Source organism: Dicentrarchus labrax, unplaced genomic scaffold (assembly GCF_905237075.1).
Source record: "Dicentrarchus labrax unplaced genomic scaffold, dlabrax2021, whole genome shotgun sequence".
NCBI lineage: Eukaryota > Metazoa > Chordata > Actinopteri > Moronidae > Dicentrarchus > Dicentrarchus labrax.
In genome coordinates, this window is record NW_026136711.1 from 3208496 (window position 1) to 3230456 (window position 21961).

Below are 21961 nucleotides of genomic sequence, written 5' to 3' on the forward strand. Positions count from 1 at the left end.
ACAAGGACAATACTAAGTGTATGATGCAGTAAATTATCCTCCCAAGGCAACTATAGTGGTGTAGTTAATGTAAGTTAATTTGTAGATTGAAAAAAAAAACTGCTTGGGGGTTTCTTGAAACAACATAGAACACAGAGAGGGACATGGAGAGAATACCACAGCATAGATGTTCTCTCCAGACTTCCAGAATGCTCTCTCTTATATACCTTTCAGTACATCCAAACAAAAAACGTCTGGTATCCTATTCACAGTACTGCTGTAAATCACAAGACATTGTCCTTTGATCTGACCCTGTGATTGTGACCAGATTCTTATCAATCTTGTCATACCCCTACCATTAAATCCCTACCCCTTAACCAAACTGTATACAATTACTAACCCTCCTAAAACATTCATCTACCACACCTCCATGAGCAAGCACTTGGCGACAGCGGCAAGGAAAAACGTCCTTTTAAGAGGCAGAAACCTCAGACAGACCCCCGCTCAAGGTGGGTGGCAATCACATCTGCTGGTTCTGACAAACTGACATGGCAACAAGACATTTTCAATTTAATTCAATTCAGTTTTATTTGTATAGTGCCAATTCATAACCTCCACCAGGATCCATGAGAACCTACGAGACGAGAAAGCACAAGAACTCCGGGGAAGAAGTGAAGAAGAATTGAAGTTAGTAACATGCATTAATTCAATTCAGTTCAATTTTATTTGTATAGCGCCAATTCATAACAGAAGTTATCTCAGGACACTTTTCAAATAGAGCAGGTCTAGACCGAACTCTTTATAACATTATTTACAGAGACCCAACAGTACCACCATGAGCAAGACCTTGGCAACAAGGGCAAGGAAAAACTGCCTGTTAAAAGGCAGAAACCTAGGACAGATCCTCCGGCTCTAGGTGGGTGGTCGTCTGTCTCGACCAGTTGGGGTGAGAGAGAGAGAGAGAGAGAGAGAGAGAGAGAGAGAGAGAGAGAGAGAGAGAGAGAGAGACAGAGAGAGAGGCAAACAGACAGGTGCACAGCAACAACAACAACTACACTAGTAGTAGTGACTGATGATGATGAACATGACAACAGCAACGACGGGGGACAATGAGCTGTGACAACAGCAGCAACAGTAACCGTAGCTATAATAATACTTATAATAATAATAACACTAATATCAGTGATATTAGCAATGGCAGTCAAGCAGGACCATGGCAGGAGGCTCCACCAGGATCCATGAGAACCTGCGAGACGAGAAAGCACAAGAACTCCGGGGAAGAAGTGAAGTTAGTAACATGCATTAATGGGACATGAATGAGTGCAGAAAGAGAGAGGAAGGGAGGAGCTCAGTGCACCATGGGAAATCCCCCGATAGTCTAGGCCTATAGCAGCATAACTAAGGGATGGTTCAGGACTCACCTGATCCAGCCCTAACTATAAGCTTTATCAAAGAGGAATGTCTTAAGCCTACTCTTGAATGTGGTGAGGGTGTCTGCCTCCCGAACCACAACTGGAAGCTGGTTCCACAGGAGAGGAGCTTGGTAACTGAAGGCTCTGGCTCCTGTTCTACTTTTAGAGACTATAGGAACCACAAGTAGCCCAGCATTCAGAGAACGTAGTGTTCTAGTGGGGTCTAAATTTTACAGGGAGCCAGTGCAGAGAAGCTAGTACAGGAGAGATGTGATCTCTTTTTCTAGTTCCTGTCAGTACTCGTGCTGCAGCGTTCTGAATTAATTGGAGCGTTTTAATGGACTTATTGGGGCAACCTGATAAAAAAGAGTTGCAGTAATCCAGCCTTGAAGTAACAAATGCATGGATTAGTTTTTCTGCATCTGTCTGTGATAGGATGTGTCTAACTTTTGTAATATTACGTAATTGAAAGAAGGCAGTCCTAGAGGTCTGCTTTATGTGGGAATTAAATGACAAATCCTGATCAAAGATAACTCCAAGATTCCTGACAGTGGTGCTAGAGGCCACAGGAGAGGAGCTTGGTAACTGACGGCTCTGGCTCCTGTTCCACTTTTAGAGACTATAGGAACCACAAGTAGCCCTGCATTCAGAAAATGCAGTGTTCTAGTGGGGTAATAGGGTACTATGAGCTCTTTAAGATATGAAGGGGCCTGACCATAAAGACCAGGATGAGACCATTTGAAACAGTGGGGCTCATTCATCTGGTTTCCTTTCAAATTCACAGGAAATATCTGGTGGCCACTCGGTCCAAGGACTACATGAACCTTGTGAGTTTGTAACAGCAAGTCCATCACTGAGGAGATAGGCTTGTCATACAGTGCAACTATTTTTCAGGAATGTTTACATATCAGTTCAATCTGCTCTTGCTCTGGTGGTAAATGGTAAATTAGTAAATGGACTGTACGTATATAGCGCCTTTCTAGTTTTTCGACCACTCAATGCGCTGTACACTACCTGCCACACTCACCCGATTCCTAACATTTATACACTAATGGCAGTGGCTGCCATGCAAGGTGCCCACTGCTCACCAGAACGGAAACTAATCATTCATACACACTCATACACCAATGCACAGCAATTTCAGCAAATTGGGTTCAGTGAGGATTTGTAGATGTGGGCAGTCTGTAACCAGTCCAGGGTGTATTTAGCATTACCAGCAAATTCCATGGTGAAAAAACACAGAAAGAATCCAGTCCGTAATATAATGGTTAGGGTCCAGACTCCAGAGAATAATGTCCGGGCCCCAATTGTAACGTGGCTGGTGTAGGTGGAGAGAGTTATCAGCTGTAGCTACTTAGCAGGGTCCCTGGGATAGCTGGTTAGCTCAGAAAGACAACAATGTGGAGATTTTCACACTGCAACATTAATTTACAGTACTTAACGTCGACCATACAATGCCAGGTCTCTACCACTCCACATTCACTAATCATACAGGAGCAGTAGAACATAGACAGCATAATCTGCACCAACTTGTTACTGAGGAGAAGTCTCTGTTGTGGATGTCAGTCTGCGTAGTATCAGCAACAGTACATATAATAGACAGAGCTTCCAGCTCTTAAAGGGGAGGCACTGTGGAAGTGTCTTAAAACCTGCATTCCATTTAAATTCCAGGAGGGGAGCTCCATTGGCTGCAAGACACAGTGATCCCATCCACTCTAATGGAGAATAAGCCGACTTGAGCTCAGTAAACAGAAAAGATGATGAACAGAAAAGGGAACAAACGATGTTAATTATGTGACCAATACTTGAAATACTACACAAAGATAGATTTATTAAGATATGCTGTTTGGTTTTACAGTGTATGTAAAATAACCTTTAAAGCCTGGATGGTAGGCTGAACTTGTGTTTAGGGGGCAGTGGTAGAGTTTACAGCATTTGAAGCATTCTACTGCATGCTTCCCACTAGATGGGTGTGATGAATGGTAATCTACAAATTCTATATTATACTGTGCCACTGGTTGAAAGGTCACCTCCTGTTATTTAAACAAGCCCAGAGAGCATTTTATCAACTTTCATATCAGATAAGGTTTTTTCCTTTTGTTCAGCCGTCTGTATATCCTTATCTGTTTGCGGAGTTTGATGACATCATTGATGACATCATGATGCGTGTCCTAGCTCCGCCTGCCTTAAAGAGAAGGATCTCTTTTCAGACATATAGAGATAACACCTGTGTGCAGGCCCGGCCCTAACCAATTTGGCACCCTAGGCAAGATTTTAGGTGGTGCAGTAAATTTTACTGCCAGTTATATACATACATATACTCACACAAGAAACTGAATAGCTTTGTCTTTGACATTTTCTTTTATTTTTAGAGAAACAAGTTGCTCAATCCAAACAGTTAACTAAAAAATAATAAATTAGACATAAATAATCCAAGAAAAGACAGGACAGGAGGATCACTTGATGCTGTTGAAGCAGTGATGACTGTAGATGGCCCAGGATTTGCAGGAGGGGGATTTAGATATTTCAACAGCGCATCTGAAGAGAGAAGAGGAGTAAGAGACACCGTTGGGTGTTACAGTCTAATAATAAAATAAATGATTCCAAGAATAAAATGAAATAATAAAAATGAAAAACCTAAGAGATGCATTACTTTCACTGTACTGTACATGAATGATATACAATGCAATTTCTTCTGATATGCAAATTAGATTAGATTTACTTGTCATTACAGTAAATGCTGATGAGCAGAATGTAAAGAAGCAGTAAACTGCAGTATAATATAACATATGGGAATGTATTAACATTAATGATGTGCACTTTAACATGGATGTAAAATATAACACTATAAACACACTTTAGACAATACTGAACTGTAACACAACAAACAACAAGACTTCCAACTCTAATATATAAAGGTGTGTGAAAGGAATAGCATTTGACTGTTACAAGCAGAGCAACGATAGCTAACCAATAATAAATACAAATAAAAATGTAGACAAATGTAAACAGCTGCTGAATAGATCTACTCTTTAGTATATATAGAATATATATATATATATTATTGGCCCCTCCATAACATGAACTGATGTTAAAACGAGCTAACGCTATTTATCGATTAGCACACCGTGTTAGGTTAAAGGTTACTATTTCATCCCATTATCTTCACTCTACCTCTGTCTTTGTTGCGTTTTTCCTCCTCTTCTTTTCTTTTTTCCTTCCCTGGGCACCAGAAAGTTTTGGGCGTTTTGACATTGTTAATGGTTTCTGGGGTGACGTCAGAAAACTCCACCATCTCTCAGAGAGCAGGTAGAGTCTAATGAGTCAGAGGAGGAGGGGGGCAGGGGGGCTTAATAAAGGGTTATTATTGTTTAATAGGCTTTGCTATGCAGTTCAATTATTGTGGGCTTATTTTTTTCATACTAAGAAATAATAGCACCAACTAGTTTTAGTATAAAAATATTAAAAGTTGCACCTTTTTTTTCTTTTTCTTCCCCCGTTGTGGCGCCCTCTACATGGACGGCGCTCTTAGCATTTGCCTGTACTGCCTCTGGCACGGCACTGTGTGTGAGCGCCGGTACTCTCCGTGAGCCGCTCAGTCTGTCCACCGCAGGAAACACAGGAGGGAGACTGCAGCTCGGGGCTCAGTCCTGACCAGGTAAAATCAGCTTTGATGGAAATAACTCACACAGCTAAATCCTTTTTTCCAATCTCATTATTTAAGGTTTTATTGAGACTTTATCAGTTGAATATCTGTGTTTGGTAGCCGTGCAATATTAAAGCTTTAATTTAAAAGGACATGACGGTCCAATTCCACATTTACAGGTAAATCGGGAGGATGAGGCACACAACGTCTAATTTAATCTTCACCACTGGGCTGATGATGGGATTTTTCTCCCTCCGCTTTATGTTGGACTTGAACTTTTCAGCAGAACAACTCCTGTATGTTGGGAGGGATGGGAGGTATCAAGTCCAACAGGATTCACAGCATGTGCACACAGGTAGGCATCGATTTAGTTCATATTTAGTTCGATTCTGTTTAGTTTCATTTTCTTTTTCTCAAGAAAGTAAAAACATTAAACATTTAAAAACAATTCTACATGTTGAATTGCCAGAGAAAAATCTCCATGTTGTGTTTAAATGGCTAAAATGCTCATATTTTATCTGTTGGTCAAATGTGGACATTTTTCTTGGATGCCATTGAGTCAGGGTGAATTAGGCTACTAAAATATATTGCTGTTTTTCTTAACCACAAAGGCCACTAGATTAACCACGATATATATATATCTATATATATACACACACTCACACACAGTGCACTGTAGTTTTCATTACATTAGCCTATCGGTCTGTCATTGTATCCCAAATAACACACTTTGAATCATCTGAGTTAGGATGTGAAGTTGTTATTCTCCTGGTGGATGTTTTTTCACTGTGGGAACAAACCACGTCCAGATGCATTCAATGTTTTGTGGATTGAAACAATGCAGAGGCGTTCTTCTTCGCTTGTAGAAAGCTGCGTGTACTATCTTCTTCATTTGTCATTGCGGAGCACGCACGAGCCTTATTTCCACTCCCACAGTCAGTCTTATATGTCACACTCTCGTTTCCATCTGATCATGTGACGCATTTCCAAGGCACATTCTTCTGGTTTCCTGTAGTTCCTTTGGGCTGTAATGAATTTCTTTTCTGTTCGAAACTTAAAAATATTGACTTGGCATCTCAAAATGATGACAAACTTCATAAAATATTTTGGCTTGGTATCTAACAAATAAGTAAACACTCTCAAAATTTTAAATTGGTTAAAATAATGACTTATTATTTTGGGATACAAAAATCAAAATATTGACAGCTACAGCTATTTTTTACACCTTAGATGATTAAACGGACAACTCCTGATGGTGGTATTATTTAAAAAAACAAAAGATTCCATTCAGTCGCTCTGTAAATTGTTAAATTACTTACGGAAACTATTTAGACTTCAGTTACAGTTTCTAGAGGTGAAACCGTTCTAATGTTGGATCATTGAATAATCATTTTCTGAAAAAACATCTTGCATTTCTTTTCCTTCCATTTTTTAATACAATGGTATGTTACTGACTCTGTTAAGTCTTCACAATCAAACAAACAGTTTTGCCTAGCTATGCCAGCACCCCCCATGCCTAAACCAAAACAACCAGCGTTTGCCAAGAAAGATATAAAGACTGCTTTGTTTGGAAGATTGAAGAAGAGGAAGTTTATTGTTGAGTCATAGTCCCACCGTCCCAAAGATTCTGTGTTTGACGCCCTGGGACTGAAACTCAACTATCTTTCTCAGCTCTGATTGGTTGTTTTCATTCAGGCCCGGTGGATTCTTGCAAATGCCATTAGGAGCACTAGGAGGAGCCAGAGGAACTTGGTGTGCAATGCATCAAACTCAGAGCAAACTTTTAAACTAGGCAAATATAAAAAATATGAATCAAGATTCTGTTACTGCGTTTCTTGTTTCTCGCTTAAAATGGTTTCACAAATGTGGTTTCCTGCTACAGATGAGTCAAAACTGTGCAGCCAATGTGAGCAGCTCCCCTCTGGTGGCTCTGACTAGTCATGGCAATAACCATAATGCCAAACTCGTGGCTCTAAAACGGTGCTCTGCAAACCAATAGGTGACATCATGACAGGTTGACATTTTGTTCTAGCTGAGAAACAGTGTTATGTGTGCGATCTTGGTGCAAGGAGTTTCCTTTTTGTCAGCTTGTAACGTTCAGCTCTCTTTCACTTAACTCGGCACCTATAAACTAGCTAACATTACTCAACAGTCCAAGGGACAGTTGTTGCCTTTGGTGAAACCTTTAAGTCTTAAAACTTACAGGCTCATGTCTAAAATTCTGATACTTTGGTTTGTACATTCCTCCAGGTGAGAACAAGAGCTCAGCAGCCAATTCCTCCCATACAACACGGATCTTGTGCTGGATCATGACAGGGCCCAAGAACTTGGAATCCCGAACCAATCACATCAGGGAAACATGGGCCAAGCGCTGTGACAAAGTGCTTTACATGAGCTCTGTCAAGACTGACTTTCCCACTGTGGATCTGAACGTGTCAGAGGGCAGGGACAACCTGTACTGGAAGACCATCCGAGCCTTCCAGTACATCCACCAGCACCACCTTGATGAAGCCGACTGGTTCCTGAAAGCAGACGATGACACTTTTGTGGTTGTGGAGAATCTGCGCTACACCTTGTCCAAATATGATCCAGAGAAACCGTTGTACCTGGGCAGAAGGTTTACCCCCTTCATCAGTCAAGGCTACATGAGTGGAGGAGCAGGTTATGTCCTTAGTAAGGAAGCACTGAGAAGATTTGTTAAAGGATTCAACACTGGGGAATGTACCCACTTTTCCACTATAGAAGACATGGCTCTGGGGAAATGTATGGAGACGATGAAGGTGGAGCCAGCAGACTCCAGAGACGTAAAGGGGAGACAAACATTTCATGCTTATCCTCCGGACTATTATTTGATCAGACAGCCTCCAAGACCACGACCTTGGTATCTGCTTTACGATCACTATACTCCAATAGAGGTATGCAACACAATATACTAATTTCTGTTGAGAATTTGGAATTAACCTGGTCTTAGCCAATCTCATGAAAAGAGCTCGGGGTGTCAAGATGTACTGAAGTTAGAAGCATCTAACCCTACATGGGAATTAATTCATTCCACATGGATGTATCCTATTATGTCTGTGCAGAGTTTGTTTTATAGACCTGCAATAGATCTATGGTTGCTCTTTTTCTTACCGCGTTATCGCGTGTGTGTTAGTCATTCACTTCAACAGTCATAAAATGAGACAAAACGAAATATGCACAACCAACATGAAAGTTTCTACTGTAAACCAGAATGGACAAACAGAGTACTTCTAGATACTATCTAGTACTTTTTTAAATAAGTGAGTTTATTACAGTGAAAACTGATTAAATTGGAAGTCTAGAAAAGCAGAGTGGGGGGAGATTTGTTGGTGTGCAGTGCACAGATGTTCAAGGTAATCATACAAAATTAAAACCTGCTGAGTCTTCACTGGCTTCCTGCTGTTTAGACACAGTCTGAACTGCAGCCATACTAACTCTCTCTCTCTCTCTCTCTCTCTCTCTCTCTCTCTCTCTCTCTGTCTCTGTCCAGGGTCCAGATTGCTGCTCAGATTTTGTTGTGTCCTTTCACTACATTTACGCTGTCCAGCTGTACGTTTTGGAGTATCTGACATACCATCTGCGGCCATATGGATACAAATACAGATTTAATCCTGAAGACAAAACTGACTTTAATGCCACAACTAAGTCTATGTAAAATGTCGGTGTCTGCACTAACTGGAGAAGGGGTTGAGGGTAGTGGCAGGTTTCAGAGCCAAGCTTAACTTATAATGTATTTAATTCTCTCTTACCATACATTTATATCACAAGGATTCTCAAGTTATTCTTGCAACAGTCTGATTTCAACTGTGAAAACTGTTTATGATGTTTAGGGTGTGAGTGGGTCTGTATTAAGCTGTCACTGTGTGTAACCACAAATGAAGATTCAGATTTTAAGGTGGTGTGTTCCTTTAACCCGTGTTCCTAATTTCATCTTTTATGAAGGTGCAACTTACATACTGTGCTTCTTTCTCTGGGAAAACATTGATGTACATTGTATATTAAAATTGCTGAAAAAGTTTGTTCTGACAGTAGTACATGAGACAGTTGAACAAAAACAACCAGAGTCCGGAAACATATGAAAACCCTTTGGGTTGGTAGCTTGATGTGTCAAATTTGGGACCCTGGTAATGAGACTCATCAATCAACTATCTTTCTTGGCTCTGATTGGTTGTTTTTCACAGATTCTGTTTCATGTACCGCTGTCAGAACAGGGAAAATTTGAGCAATTATTTTTAAAAGAGTTACCTACTGCTACAGCTTTAATTAGCATCATTATTTCACGTCACAGCAGCTGAATAAGGCAGAAGCCATTCGTTCCAATACGAGCAGAACTTGGGACAGTTTTGGTCCACACACTTATTCACTGCTAAGAGTTACATGAAAAGATTGATATAACTTCCAAGCTTGTACAATAAATATGAAGCTACTGCTGGCACCTGGTTAGCTTAGCTTAGCATAAAGACTGGAAACATGGAACCAGCTAGTCTGGCTCTTTCCCAAAAGTCCCAAAATGTACCTACAACCTCCTGTAAAGCTCACTTACATGTAACGCTTAGTAAGTAAGGAAGTAAGTTCACGTCTTACTGGGTTTTGTGTATGGGATTATTTTTTTGTCTAAGACCAGTAGATGGATTGTACTTATATATATAGCACCTTTCTAGTCTTTCCACCACTCAATGCGCTGTACACTACATGCCACACTCAACCATCCACACTCATTCATATACTGATGGCAGTGGCTGTCATGCAAGGTGCCAGCTGCTCAACGAAAAGGAAACTAATCATTCATACACACTCATTGCAATTTGGGGTTCAGTATCTTGCTCAAGGATACTTCAGTTAGTGGACTACCCGCTCTACCTCTGAGCCACAGCTGCCCCCACAACTTCCTGAAGTGTGTAATCAAGCATGCATTAACATTGCACACTCGTCTTTCCTGTTCTTCAGTTTCTGTAGAGATCAAAAAAGATGTAACGAGCTTCAGGTGTGGTGTTAGGTCAAAATGTTCAAAGCAGAATATAATTACACTGAATATATAAGTAGAAGCCATTTGTTGCAGTACCAGTGTTTCCAGTCTCATCAGTCTTATGCTAAACTAAACTAACCAGGTGCTAGCTGTAGCAGATCAACCTACCAATCTAACACATGGCAAGAAACTGAATAAGTGTATTTCCCAAAATGTCAGACCAAAATGTACCTCTCTACTGTCACTAAATTGTCACTTAAACTCTCTATTCATTTTTTTCAGACTTTCTATACAGCCAGAGGCTTTAGCATGTAGCAGCAGTGTACTCTATGTCCAATGTCATATGTATGTGTGATGCACTGTCGACAAAGGTAATTGAAATGGACAATCTTTAAGAAATTATATTTTATTTATTGAAAAAGTTTTGTTTAACTACCATGGTCTACGTTTACTATTCCTTCTGCCACTTTTACACTGTTAAACAATTAAACAATATATTTTACAGTCAAGTGTGTTTCCATATAACATTCATCATAATGGAGGTTAATAGATTCTGTTAAGATGGACTAAAACAACTAGGAAATGAATGGTGAAGTAGCTACAACACAATGTGAAAATACAATAAGCAGTTAAGAATACATAGTGTGTTGAGTTATCAAGATGCCCTTAAAGGGGCTGCTGAAGAAACACCTATGAAACAGTGACCCACAAAACAATATATATAAAACAATATGTATAAGACAAATCCTAGAATTTAATACCCTAAAATGAAACAGAAAATATTTTATACACGGTTGGGTAACAGCGAATACAGTAGGCTATATTCACAATGCAGATGCTCTTCTCATATAGTAGTATTGTCATACTTCATACTGTAATGTATAATTGAACAAACAAGATTTAGACATAACTGTAAATAATTCAGAAATTGGTTGCCAGATATACATATACATATATATATACTGTTTTCTGTCCTGCAACAAGCTGCATGGAGTAGATAGAACTTGCTGATTATAATTAAGAGTTTGAAGGTCCTTTTGTACATCTATGATACATGCTGTACTGACATGTGAAACCTCATTGTCTCGTTTTCTTTAGATGACTCTAAAGAATTTTGTTGCTGTTGTTGTAAAGTGACATTCAATCTGGCTCACACTGGGCGTGACAACCACAACAGCACTCTGACTGAGCCGCACTTTCAGAGACATTGTTTAACCCCCAAACGTATGTGAATGGGTTTCCGTAGACTCAATAAATCAAATAAAATTTGCTGTTTAGATTTAAAAGGACTAGTTAGACACTTTGGGAAATACATTTGACAGCTTTCTGAAGGGGAGTTACATGTTCAGACTGCTACCACTCTCTTGTGTGTAAAACATGAATCTACAGCCAGAAGCAGCACAATATGACCCAAAAAAAGTCATATTGCGATTGTTTGACTGCAATTGTGATATGATTCAAAATATTTAACTGGTTATGAGGTATCAATTGAATACTAATGCCTCTTTATGACTTACATAAAGAGAAGATTGGCTATTTCATTATAGTTATTCTTAATGTCTGCCCAAGGGTGATGGAGACACACTTTTTGTTTGTTTGTTTTCGTTCAGGCCCGGTGGATTCTTGGCATTAGGAGCACTAGGAGGAACCAGAGGAACCTGATTTTTTTTATCAGATTATGACTCATGTACTACTGTCAGGACACAGTGAACATTTCAGAAATAATGACAAAAAGTTATTTTTTTTATAAAAGTTACCTACTGCAGCTTTAATATGCAACATAGTTTTATACAATATATGTAGTGCTCTGTCTCTCCCTGTCCCATATTTCACCCAGTCTCTCTAGCTAAGGGGTCTGTGGCCTGAAAAATGTTGAACAAGCTGTGAATGCAATGATATTCAAAAAGGTCTATTTAATAATTCCCACACTTATTTATAATTTTATATATATATATATATATATTAGATATTATATATATAATCTGGATATTCCTTATTTTTCTACAGCTATTCAATTCAAGTTGTGTGATTATGTTGTGCCCTTTTACTTGTGGTTGGTCTCATGTCATGGTATAATAAGTACTCATGCCTTTCACATAAACATGCTCAGAGCTGGTTAGAAAAACTGATCCGGCCTAAGGGGTAACAGCTCAGTGAAGACAGATAACCCAAACAGACTTTGTGATACAAGCTTGTACATGCATGCTTTAGGAATTAAATGTTGAACCTGTCTTTTTAATGCTCTTGTCAGCTTGTATTTGAGTTGTATACATTTTAGAACAGATATAATTGTCCAAAATTATCGGAGAGCTAGTACATGTGCAGGAGCACCTGCAGTGTGAATGTAGCCCGAGAGACAGTGAGGAGGTCCAAGTCTGCTCCACATCATCTTCTTCACCTGCAGCGGTGCAGAGAGTATTACCGCAGCAGCGGCTGCTGGCCTGAGCGCTGGTCAAACAGTAAAGCCTGCGTCATCAGTCCATTTTGTTCCTCAGTGACGCTGATGGAGAGAAGCGTTGCACACACCCTTTTTCCAAATACAGTCTGTTACGTGTAGACACAGGAGTTCCTACAGTTGGCTTCTGTTTCAAAGTTGTTTGCGTTGCCCTGACAGCCTCCGTACCAGAACTGGGCACAGGCGTTGGCCTCTGGGTCGTAGTACCACCTGACTACATACTGTCGACAGGGACCCGGGTCCAGAGGCTGACTGCAACCCTTATCTGAAAGGACAAGAAGGGTACAATGATTGAATTATTTGGCACATTTCAACATGTGGCAGGATATTTGTCGAACCTGCTACATAGTGACACATAGTCACTGAGATAAAAACTAATTGTAACGCTTAGCTCCTTTCAATCTGTTCAAAGTTGGGAGAAGTATTCAGATAATCTAAAAGTAAAAGTAGAAATACTATAATTTAAAAAAAGTAAAAGTCATGCATTTAAAAAATGTACTTAAGTACATGTGTATTTTCATACAAAGTAAAAGTAGTACTTAGGCAGGAAAATGCCCCACTGAGGTTATATTACTATGTATTATATTATTGGATCATTATTACTGATGCAGTAATGAGTAAGCTGCTTTTACTTGATTGAGATGAAGCTCATATAACTACTAATAAAAACACATACATTTAATGGTAATTAAATTTATATTAATCTGCATCTGTGAAAAACTGTAATAAATGTAGTGGAGTAGAAAGAGAAAGAAGCATATAATGGTAATACTCAAGTAAAGAACAAGTATCTACAAACTACTAAGCCACAGCCGTCCACCAGAGAAAACATGGGGGTTCAACAAGGCTGCCTCCATGAGAGGTGTCTGTGTATAAAAACGGCTGATTCTAAGGTAAACACAATTCTTATTTTCAGTCATAATAAATTATAAATATTATATTCCATTTCTGACAATAGATCATCCTTACACACTCCACCATATAATCTGTTCTTATCATTTACAATTAACAAAAAAAAAACTTATATGGACAATATGGTCTCCTCAAAACGTAAGTCCTGCCCCTTTTTGCTCTGTGCTCCAATGACAGTTTGGTCAAGCAAGGCTTGGTCAGAACCTCGGTCAACTTTCTCCTTTCCTGTACCTAGATATGCTATGTGCTAGGCTAATCTATGTTGAAAAGACAACCACATTCTGAAAATGGTAAAAGATAAAAGTACATATATAGTAACATCTAAGCTTAGCTAATGTTAACAAAACGCTAGCTATGTAGCTAGCTAATCTACTCTATTTCTTATAAGCTAGCATTTTGCTAACATAAGCTATCAGATGTAATTAGCTAGCTAATGATCAATGTAGATTAACGTTAAGTTACTAGTTAGCTAGCATTTTGTGAACATTAGCTCCATTGTCTCAGACTTTTTCAACAGTTCTAAACTAGAAGGATCCCCTAACTGAAAAGCACCAGAGGGACACCCCTTTTTTTGTTTAGTTAACACTAGCTAACTTAAGATGTAACGCTAACTGTACATATGTCGCTTTTATCTTTTAACCATCTTGAAAATGTTGTTGTCTTTTCAACCTAGACTAGCCTAGCACATAGCATACATGCAGGAAAAGAAAAGGATGAGATATAATCAAATCTTATGTTAGCAACATGTTAGCTAAGCTACATTAATAGTTAGTTACATTTGAAAGATAATGTTAGCTAAATGCTAGCTAATTAGCTAGCTGACAGTCAATGTGGATTAGCTAGCTAGTTAGTTAGCTTTTAGCATTGTTAACATTAGCTAACATTAACTAAGCTAAGATATGACTATGTGTTACTTCTCTTTTAACCATCTTCAAAATCTGGTTGTCTTTTAAACATAGATGAGCCTAGCATGTAGCATTTTCCAGGGTGGCAAAATCATGTCTGATCATGGTAAGCCAATCAGAAGCAGAGTAGGGTGGCTTATGACTTTGCCATCCTGGGAAAAAAATATTACGAACAGGAAAGGAGAAAGTTGACAGAGGTTCCAAAAGGGGTGGGATTTAGGAAGCGTTATTATCTTGACATGTCTGTTTAAGCTGTGTGGAGTGTTGTGGAGACCCAAAGGTCCATGTCTCCAAGACAATATAATGTTCAAAATGTATGTTTGGTTTCTGTTTTATTTATTAGTTCATTATTGCTCATTTATACTTTGCAGTCACGTGATTACCATGGTTACCTGGCGGGCAAGAAACATATATAAATTGGGAGCGTACCTATGTTCCCCGGGTCCTATGTTCCCCGCTTTGTATGGGACCGGGGAACCCTAACCCTAACCCTAACCTTAGCGGGGAACATAGGAGCCGGGGAACAAAGGGATGACCCCTATATATTTACATATCTCCGTCACCTTACACCGCACTAACAACGCTGTGGTATGGGAGGTGAAGAACAGGAATATCTTCATAATCAAAGAAAAGGTGAGTGTTACTAGTTAGCTAGCTAATGATACCCGCTAACGTTGCATGTTTGTAGCTATACACAAAGTGACATCTGCTCCGTCGTGTGATGAAGTCTTCATCTGAATATGTACACCCTGCCTGCCGCCAATGACAGCTTGATAAGTAACGTTGGTTTAAAAAAACCTTATGCCAACTAGACTGTATCATATATGGCTAACAGGATGTCAAACATTGTAGCCTACCTGCTCATCCACTCCACATAGCATCAGACAACAGACAAGAGCAGCTGGGGCAGTGAAATGTCTTTAATCCTGTTAGCAATCTGTTAGGTTGTAACGTTAATGTAGTAGTAATAACTGTACCATAGTATGTATGCAAAGTAACTGTAAGTAAGTAGACACAGTACAACAGTAACGTGTGTACTGTAACATGTATTCTTCTTCTCATCATATCATATCAAATCACGTACATGATATATATATATATATATATATATATATATATATATATATATATACTTTTGTATAGTAAAACTGGTGACGTCCTGGCAAGATCCTTTATTAGTTTACTGGGTTTCATTGAACGATGTTCTTGCCCGCCAGCTAGCAGTAGTTGTGACGTCACATGCAAAGTATGATTGTCATGACTAATAAAAGGAAATTATTTGAGAAAGGGAGGCGGCAAGATTTCCTAAGCAAAGCAAACACAACAGTGATAAGTAATGTGTTACACAATATTTCCCATCAACTTCTTGTAGTACAGGAAGGCAACAAACTTATTACGAAAAGCAAGTATCAAAGGTGTGGCTGTGTGTTCACCTGCCACTGATGACTTTGTCAGGGGTGGAGGAGGAGGGCTGACTGGAGCCTGTGTGCTCTCTGCTTCATACAGCCAACCAGTTGGTGTCCGAGGACCCACCACGGAGGTCACCCCAGGACCCTGTTTTCCCCTTCCCCCAGGAGAGGCAAATATGTCTGACAGCTTGTCCCAGGGCTTCACCAGCAGTTTAGTATCAACCAGGTTCTCCTCAGCCCCACTCAGCTCACCAGGTTGAGGAGTTGAGGCTGTTACCATCTCCACTGGGAGTTCAAGCTGGGAAATAGAGGAGCACCTCAGATTAGACACACTTAAAGTTCAAGCTGTTTAATATTTCTCACTGTCTTTCCTGCCTTCCATGCTTCCACTGGTGCATAGCCTTGTTAAAGCTGCAGTAGTTACATTTTATACAAATATTTTTTGTCATATTTGCTTAAACTTTCACTATAACCTGACAGTATTACACGAGACAGATAATCTGTGAAAAAAGCTGGCTACACCTAGTGCTCCTAGGCCAGGTGGATACACCTAGAACAAGCCAGAGGAACCAGTGTTTTTTTCACCGATTATCTATTTCATGTACTATTCTCATAATATAGTGAAACACAGTGAAAATCTCAGCAATAAATTACACAAAAAGTTACCTACTGCAGCTTTAAAATATCAAGTCTAGTCAATCTATCATCTATTTATCTTTGTCTATCTGTCTGTCTGTAAGGTTTAGGGACAGTAATGGTGTGAGGTAAATAATGTCAAGATGCTAACATGTTCAGTGACAATGTTAACATGTTGTTTAGTGTCCCTGATGGCACTGTCATTAGTATTGCAGGTATTTGGTCACAAACCAAAGTGTCACTAAAGGAAAAGTCAGGGGATCACCAAGTGAGTTGGCTTGGCAGCCATTAATGTCTTGCAAAATTGTATCCATTTAACTGTTGTTAGATAGATAGCAGACTGACTATCTGCCACTAGCATGACTGAAATGACAACAAACACCATTGTCACTAATTATTTAATTCCAAAATTTAACAGTTGTTATGAAACTCATAGAGCCAATATTGGCCTGCAGGCTGAGGGCAGCAGCAAGCATAGCAAAGAATAGCTCCATTGTGTTACTCTTACGCATCATATCAGTCTCATTATTTGCTGATAATGAGTCCCCATGTAGTTGAGTATTTTAATATTTTTAATATTTACATATTCATGACATTAAGTCTGAGGTTAACAGTGTCTGTCCATATTTTTTCTAAATGAGATAAAAGCAGAATTACTGGTATGTTGTCCTCATCTGGGAACTCCCTAGGAAGGCTGTCCTCTGGAGTGCGGATTTCCACAGGTGGAAAGACAGAGTTTGGCAGAAATGCCATTGTGTCATCCTGCTCACAAATGTGACTCAGTATTTTGCCTTCCAAAGCTGAACCGAAACAAAGAAAGAGGTAACATAGTTAGAATATTTGTCTTTACAGATTGTACTCATTACATGAGATCATAATAGGTGGCTAGATATGTAATTAACTAAAGCAGTAATGATGTTTTACAGTGTTTGACTGTCTGACTAATCCGTGTGCAGTGACACTGTTCACATGCCATGTTTAAAGCAATTTATGCCACCTTAAATGTCAAACTGCTTGGTTGAACTACTTGTGTAACAACTTTGATTCTCAAGTGACCTAATGAGGAAACATCAAGCTCAGCATAGCTGGAAGTAGGGGGTGATGATAATAACTTCCCTCCTACTCAGAGCCTATAGGTGAATGCCGGGGTGGAGGGGCTTTGAGATGACATATGAACAGCAGCAGCAATAGTAGCACAGATTCCAGACATGTGCATGATGTTTGTGTTCCAGTTTTAAATCTGAGAAGGGGTGCAAGTTTGGAGCAAATCACCTCAAGAAGGTTAACAGAAAGGAAACCAGTGCTGTATTGATAAATTCTTTGATAAAGGTGTCAGCATGCCAATGTGGCTATAATCAACAGTGTAGCTGCTGTTTATCTGAAGTGTGAGACGACATGCATGCTTACTGGGAAGCGTCCTGAAGTCATCTATGAGGTAGACGTGCTCTTCATCAGGATCAGAGGCAATGACGTTCATCTCAGCCTGGAACTCTTCATAGAGAGGGTCAGTCTTGTTCACAACTCCAATAGCAAACATCTCGATCCCTTCTGCGTGGGCCTCTGTTGCCGTTTCTTCAAACTGCATGGCGTCACGGGGGTCAGATTGCCCATCTGTTAAAACAACAGCAACTCTCCTCACGCCAGGCCGGGAAGCCTGGAACAGCTCATTGGCGCGATGGATGGCGCTGCCCGTGAAGGTGCCCTCACCCAGGTAAGGCATCTTTCTGACAGCTGCCTTGATATCCTCCTGGCTGGACTGCTGCTGCAGACTGACCACCACTATGTCCACATGGCTGTAGAGCACCACACCGATACGACTGGCTTCTCGGCCCACCGATACCCGGTCGATGAGAGCATTCACAAAGTCCTTCACCAACTCAAAGTTTTCTGGTCCCACACTCTCAGAGCTGTCTATTACAAACACCAGCTCCAGAGGGCTCTCTCTGCACTTGAGACCACAGCCTGGGACACAAAAGTAAGTCATAAATTAGAATGGTAAAAAAAAAAAGCAAAACTGCAGGGTACATTACTGATGACTGAGGATTAAACTACTGCAAAACATGATTAAATAATAATTTACCGCAGATTTCCCTTATAATCCTGATGACTTCTTCTCTCTGTGAACAGAAAAAAAGAGGACAAAATAACTAAGTTGATGTTCAGATGTAAAGCTCAGTGTCATTTGTGCCAGTCATTTTACTCACTGTCAGCCCTGGTCCTCCCTTTTCTCCAGGCCTCCCCTATAAGATTTAAATCAGATTATGAGGTTGAATGATAACATAGTGTCGAGCTAATCTATGTATGACAAGTAACTGGTGACCTTTGGCACTATGAGTCTAGAAAGTGAGAAATGTTCAAATCCTACAAATAGGGACTTTACGAACACTGTAATAATTTTTGGACTATTTGATCCTAATGATGTTAAATTCAAACATGTGTCAGCCTGAAAATTGCTATTTGGAGCCTGTATTATTTTAAATGGAAATGAATACCAAATATTCAATCTGAACCTTCTTCTATAGATTTCACTGACATGAAATGAGAAAGATATCAGTGCCTAAAAGAAGAAAAGGAAATTGTATTAACTATGTTACCATCGCTCCAGTAGATCCAGGTTCTCCATAGTCTCCCTTGTCTCCTTTCTTTCCCCGGTCTCCAGGAATGCCTCTATCACCCTGTGTGGGAAAGTGCTCGTTATTACAGAAAATGTGGAGAACTCATCAAAGGCAATGGGTCACAGGTTATGCAAACATTGGAACGTGGAGCAGTTCTATTGTTTTATACCTTCTCCCCTGGAAGGCCGTCCCCTGTTGCCCCCCGAGGTCCCATTGGCCCCTGAAACCCAGGTTCTCCCTAAGAATAAAGATTGATGAATTGGTAAGTGTAAAAAGGGTGTCATCAGCATAAAGACTTAAATTAAAGTCCTGTCCATGGAGTTAAACACCGCAAATTGACTGATACGACCAGCAACACAGGCTTACAAGAAGACAAAACAGTCAGCTCCATTATTGCTGGGTTCTGAATCCTCAAAAAACGGTTCCAAACACAACACCACATGATACAGCTGGATAAATTTGTGATCCAATTGTCTTGACTGACCTCATAGCAGCCTTTTGCTTACCTTTGGTCCTTGGATGCCCTCTCCTGGAGGTCCTGGCAGGCCTGGTGAACCAGGCTGCCCAGAAGAGCCCTGGGAATACAATTAATACCACAATTGTCAAGTTATAAAGCTAATATCATTATGACGCACAGAGAAAATGGTTTATAAGAACAAAAGAATCTGTTTAACTCCCTTTGTCCTGACCTTTGGTCCATAAAGTCCAATTCCAGGAGGACCTGATGGCCCTGGCACCCCCGGTAAGCCTCTGTCACCCTAATACACAAAAGGACAAAAAATGTTCTCACTCTGGTGTGTTAAATGGAACTACAATCCCCACAAGCCTCAGTGAATGTCACTCACAGGTCTTTCCCTTACTTCATGAATTTATTAAGTAACACTTGTACCTTAGATCCAGGTAGTCCCTTCCCTTCAGGTCCTATCTCTCCTTGAACTCCTGGTAAGCCAGGCAGCCCCTAATGATGAAAAAAAAAAGATGTTCATTTACAGAATATAAGGATAATTCATTTGTACCCCGCATTTTTGATGACATTTTCCTCTCACCTGTGGTCCTGGCAAGCCATCTCCCTTCATTCCTGGTGGCCCCACGGGTCCAGGATTTCCTTTGTTACCCTGAAGTAGGAACAGATGAACAGTCAAAATACTGAGAGGAACAATAATAAAATAAAATGAGACTGAGGTGACAGACACATGTAGTAAGTGGCCGTGGACTAAAAGTCTTCAGGGCTGCACGAGCAAGGATTGAACCCAAAGTGCAAGGTACAAGGTTGATTTATGGGAGTTTATTTATGAAATGCAAGTTGCTACTCACAAAACAAAAATTATATATAGGATGAAGAAATACGTCATGAATTATTATTCACGGAGGATGAATTAAGGAATCCCTGTGCCTGAGGAAAGAAGCTGTATGTCTGGTGGAACAGCAGCAGATACTTTTGTATTGCTTGCCATATTGATTAAAGGCTATAAAACCCAAAAATGCCATCTCTCATAAGATCATGAGAGCGAATACCTTCTGTCCAACTATCGTATTGTATAGTCTTGATGTTGTGTTTATCCCATGGGGTGACATGCAGTTGCACTATGCTGTTTTGGGATTATGTTTTTGAATGAATTTGAACAAACTGCATGTTCTTTCAAATTTGTTCAAACTTGATTTTTGTAAAAAGTGACAGCCCTAATCTTCATATCTGGCGATATGGTATGCAACTAACATTCTCAGAAAGAGCAACAGTCAATGAGCAAACTCCAAAACTCGACCGACCAACGGTGTCATTTCACTCACTCACTCACTCACTCACTCGTTTATAGTGTTGGCTGCCGCTTATTCTGTGTTCATGTTACCTTCAGCCCAATGATTCCTACTCCAGGTTCTCCAACAAGTCCAGCTGGTCCTACAGGGCCAGGATCTCCCTTTAAGTGAATAACAAAACTGTTAATCTCTACATTAGAAGCTGTACAGCACAATTAGTTGACAACTATTAAATTAATTGGCAACTATTTTGATAATTGATTCATCATTTTGATTGATTCTTTAAGAAAAAATGTCCAAATGATTCATTACTTTTTCTGAAACATTGTCTTGCATGTAGCTCTTATTTAAAGCAGTGTGCAGCAGTGGTGGACAGTACAATTACTCAACAACTGTATTTATCCCAGATAAGCGGATGAAGATGAGATGAGATGAGAGATGAACTGTATTTAAATACAATAGACTTTTTTCTCAGCAGCCAATTTGACATGGAATAGTAGGGTAAACACAGGTGTTATCAATGACACTAATTAAAGTTGCAGTATCATAATTAGTAACATTGGTAAGAAAGGTTTTTTCTACTATTTCAAAAATGTATTTACAATTTATGCTTCTTTGTACTTTTCAATAATAATCATAATTTCAATACATTTTAGAAAGAAATATTGTACTTTTTGCGTATTTAAAAGGTACATATTTATTTTGTTTGGTTTCATTTTGTTGGAAAAGAAAACTCTACAAGGCACTTTTAAGTTGGTCACCCTGGAACAAATGCATTGTGGTGACTCGTAAGGTATCTTATTCCTTGCATAGTGTAATAGGTAAACATTAAATCAGGTGAGATTAAGTAGAAAAAAGGCTTCGGGTGTCTTTAGTGGAACAGTTTTGCACAGAGATGCCCCAGATGGCCTTGCCCCAGCCCATCCCATCACTATTTCACAGCAATGACGTTGATGAGTGAAATGTCACTATAACTGACCTTTGGTAGAATGCTTCCATTTACCTATGGAGCTCATGTTTAACTATTTATAACATTTGGTGAAAGCAGATGATCAGGACTAAGCTCGTCAGTCAAGGTGTCTGTTTAAGCATAGGTATGTGTGTATGTGTTACTAACATTACCTTTTGTCCAGGTGTGCCACGTCCAGGAGATCCAGGTAGGCCCACCATTCCTGAACTGCCAGGCTCTCCCTGAACAAATGAATCAGTAAAATGTTAAATACCGGCAAACAGCAAAACCACCAGTGGAA

General features: G+C 39.7%; 2 protein-coding genes and 1 long non-coding RNA gene across 4 annotated transcripts in view; 1 reads left to right on the top strand and 2 right to left on the bottom strand.

The window, feature by feature from the left end:
* Positions 1-1807, bottom strand: part of LOC127372062 (uncharacterized) — an 87483-nt gene extending 85676 nt beyond the window's left edge. For both annotated transcript variants that reach the window (XR_007886517.1, XR_007886516.1), the window contains exon 1: positions 872-1807. This is a non-coding gene — a long non-coding RNA (uncharacterized LOC127372062). The remainder of the gene's footprint in view (positions 1-871) is intronic.
* A 3119-nt stretch (positions 1808-4926) lies between these two features.
* c1galt1a (core 1 synthase, glycoprotein-N-acetylgalactosamine 3-beta-galactosyltransferase 1a) lies at positions 4927-10533 on the top strand. Its single transcript, XM_051415382.1, has 4 exons — positions 4927-5049; positions 5217-5392; positions 7288-7952; positions 8549-10533. Exons 2-4 carry the CDS (start codon positions 5230-5232, stop codon positions 8711-8713), a joined length of 993 nt encoding a protein of 330 aa, XP_051271342.1. The 5' UTR covers positions 4927-5049; positions 5217-5229; the 3' UTR covers positions 8714-10533.
* Positions 10415-21961, bottom strand: part of col28a1a (collagen, type XXVIII, alpha 1a) — a 30652-nt gene continuing 19105 nt past the window's right edge. The window contains exons 22-35 of the mRNA XM_051415249.1: positions 21834-21902; positions 20804-20872; positions 20003-20071; positions 19846-19914; positions 19646-19714; positions 19463-19531; positions 19126-19194; positions 18936-19016; positions 18546-18581; positions 18422-18458; positions 17749-18303; positions 16999-17141; positions 15730-16003; positions 10415-12744 (exon numbers count right to left, since the gene is read on the bottom strand). Coding sequence (XP_051271209.1) covers positions 12572-12744; positions 15730-16003; positions 16999-17141; positions 17749-18303; positions 18422-18458; positions 18546-18581; positions 18936-19016; positions 19126-19194; positions 19463-19531; positions 19646-19714; positions 19846-19914; positions 20003-20071; positions 20804-20872; positions 21834-21902 — 1782 coding nt within the window. The 3' untranslated portion in view covers positions 10415-12571. The remainder of the gene's footprint in view (positions 12745-15729; positions 16004-16998; positions 17142-17748; positions 18304-18421; positions 18459-18545; positions 18582-18935; positions 19017-19125; positions 19195-19462; positions 19532-19645; positions 19715-19845; positions 19915-20002; positions 20072-20803; positions 20873-21833; positions 21903-21961) is intronic.

What these genes read in the sequence shown, in the direction of transcription:
- c1galt1a (XM_051415382.1), top strand. Translation starts at nt 5,230, where the DNA reads ATGAGGCACACAACGTCTAATTTAATCTTCACCACTGGGCTGATGATG. An exon ending in TTCACAGCATGTGCACACAG is followed by an intron (nt 5,393 to 7,287) that starts GTAGGCATCGAT and finishes ACATTCCTCCAG; the next exon opens with GTGAGAACAAGAGCTCAGCA. An exon ending in ATCACTATACTCCAATAGAG is followed by an intron (nt 7,953 to 8,548) that starts GTATGCAACACA and finishes GTCTCTGTCCAG; the next exon opens with GGTCCAGATTGCTGCTCAGA.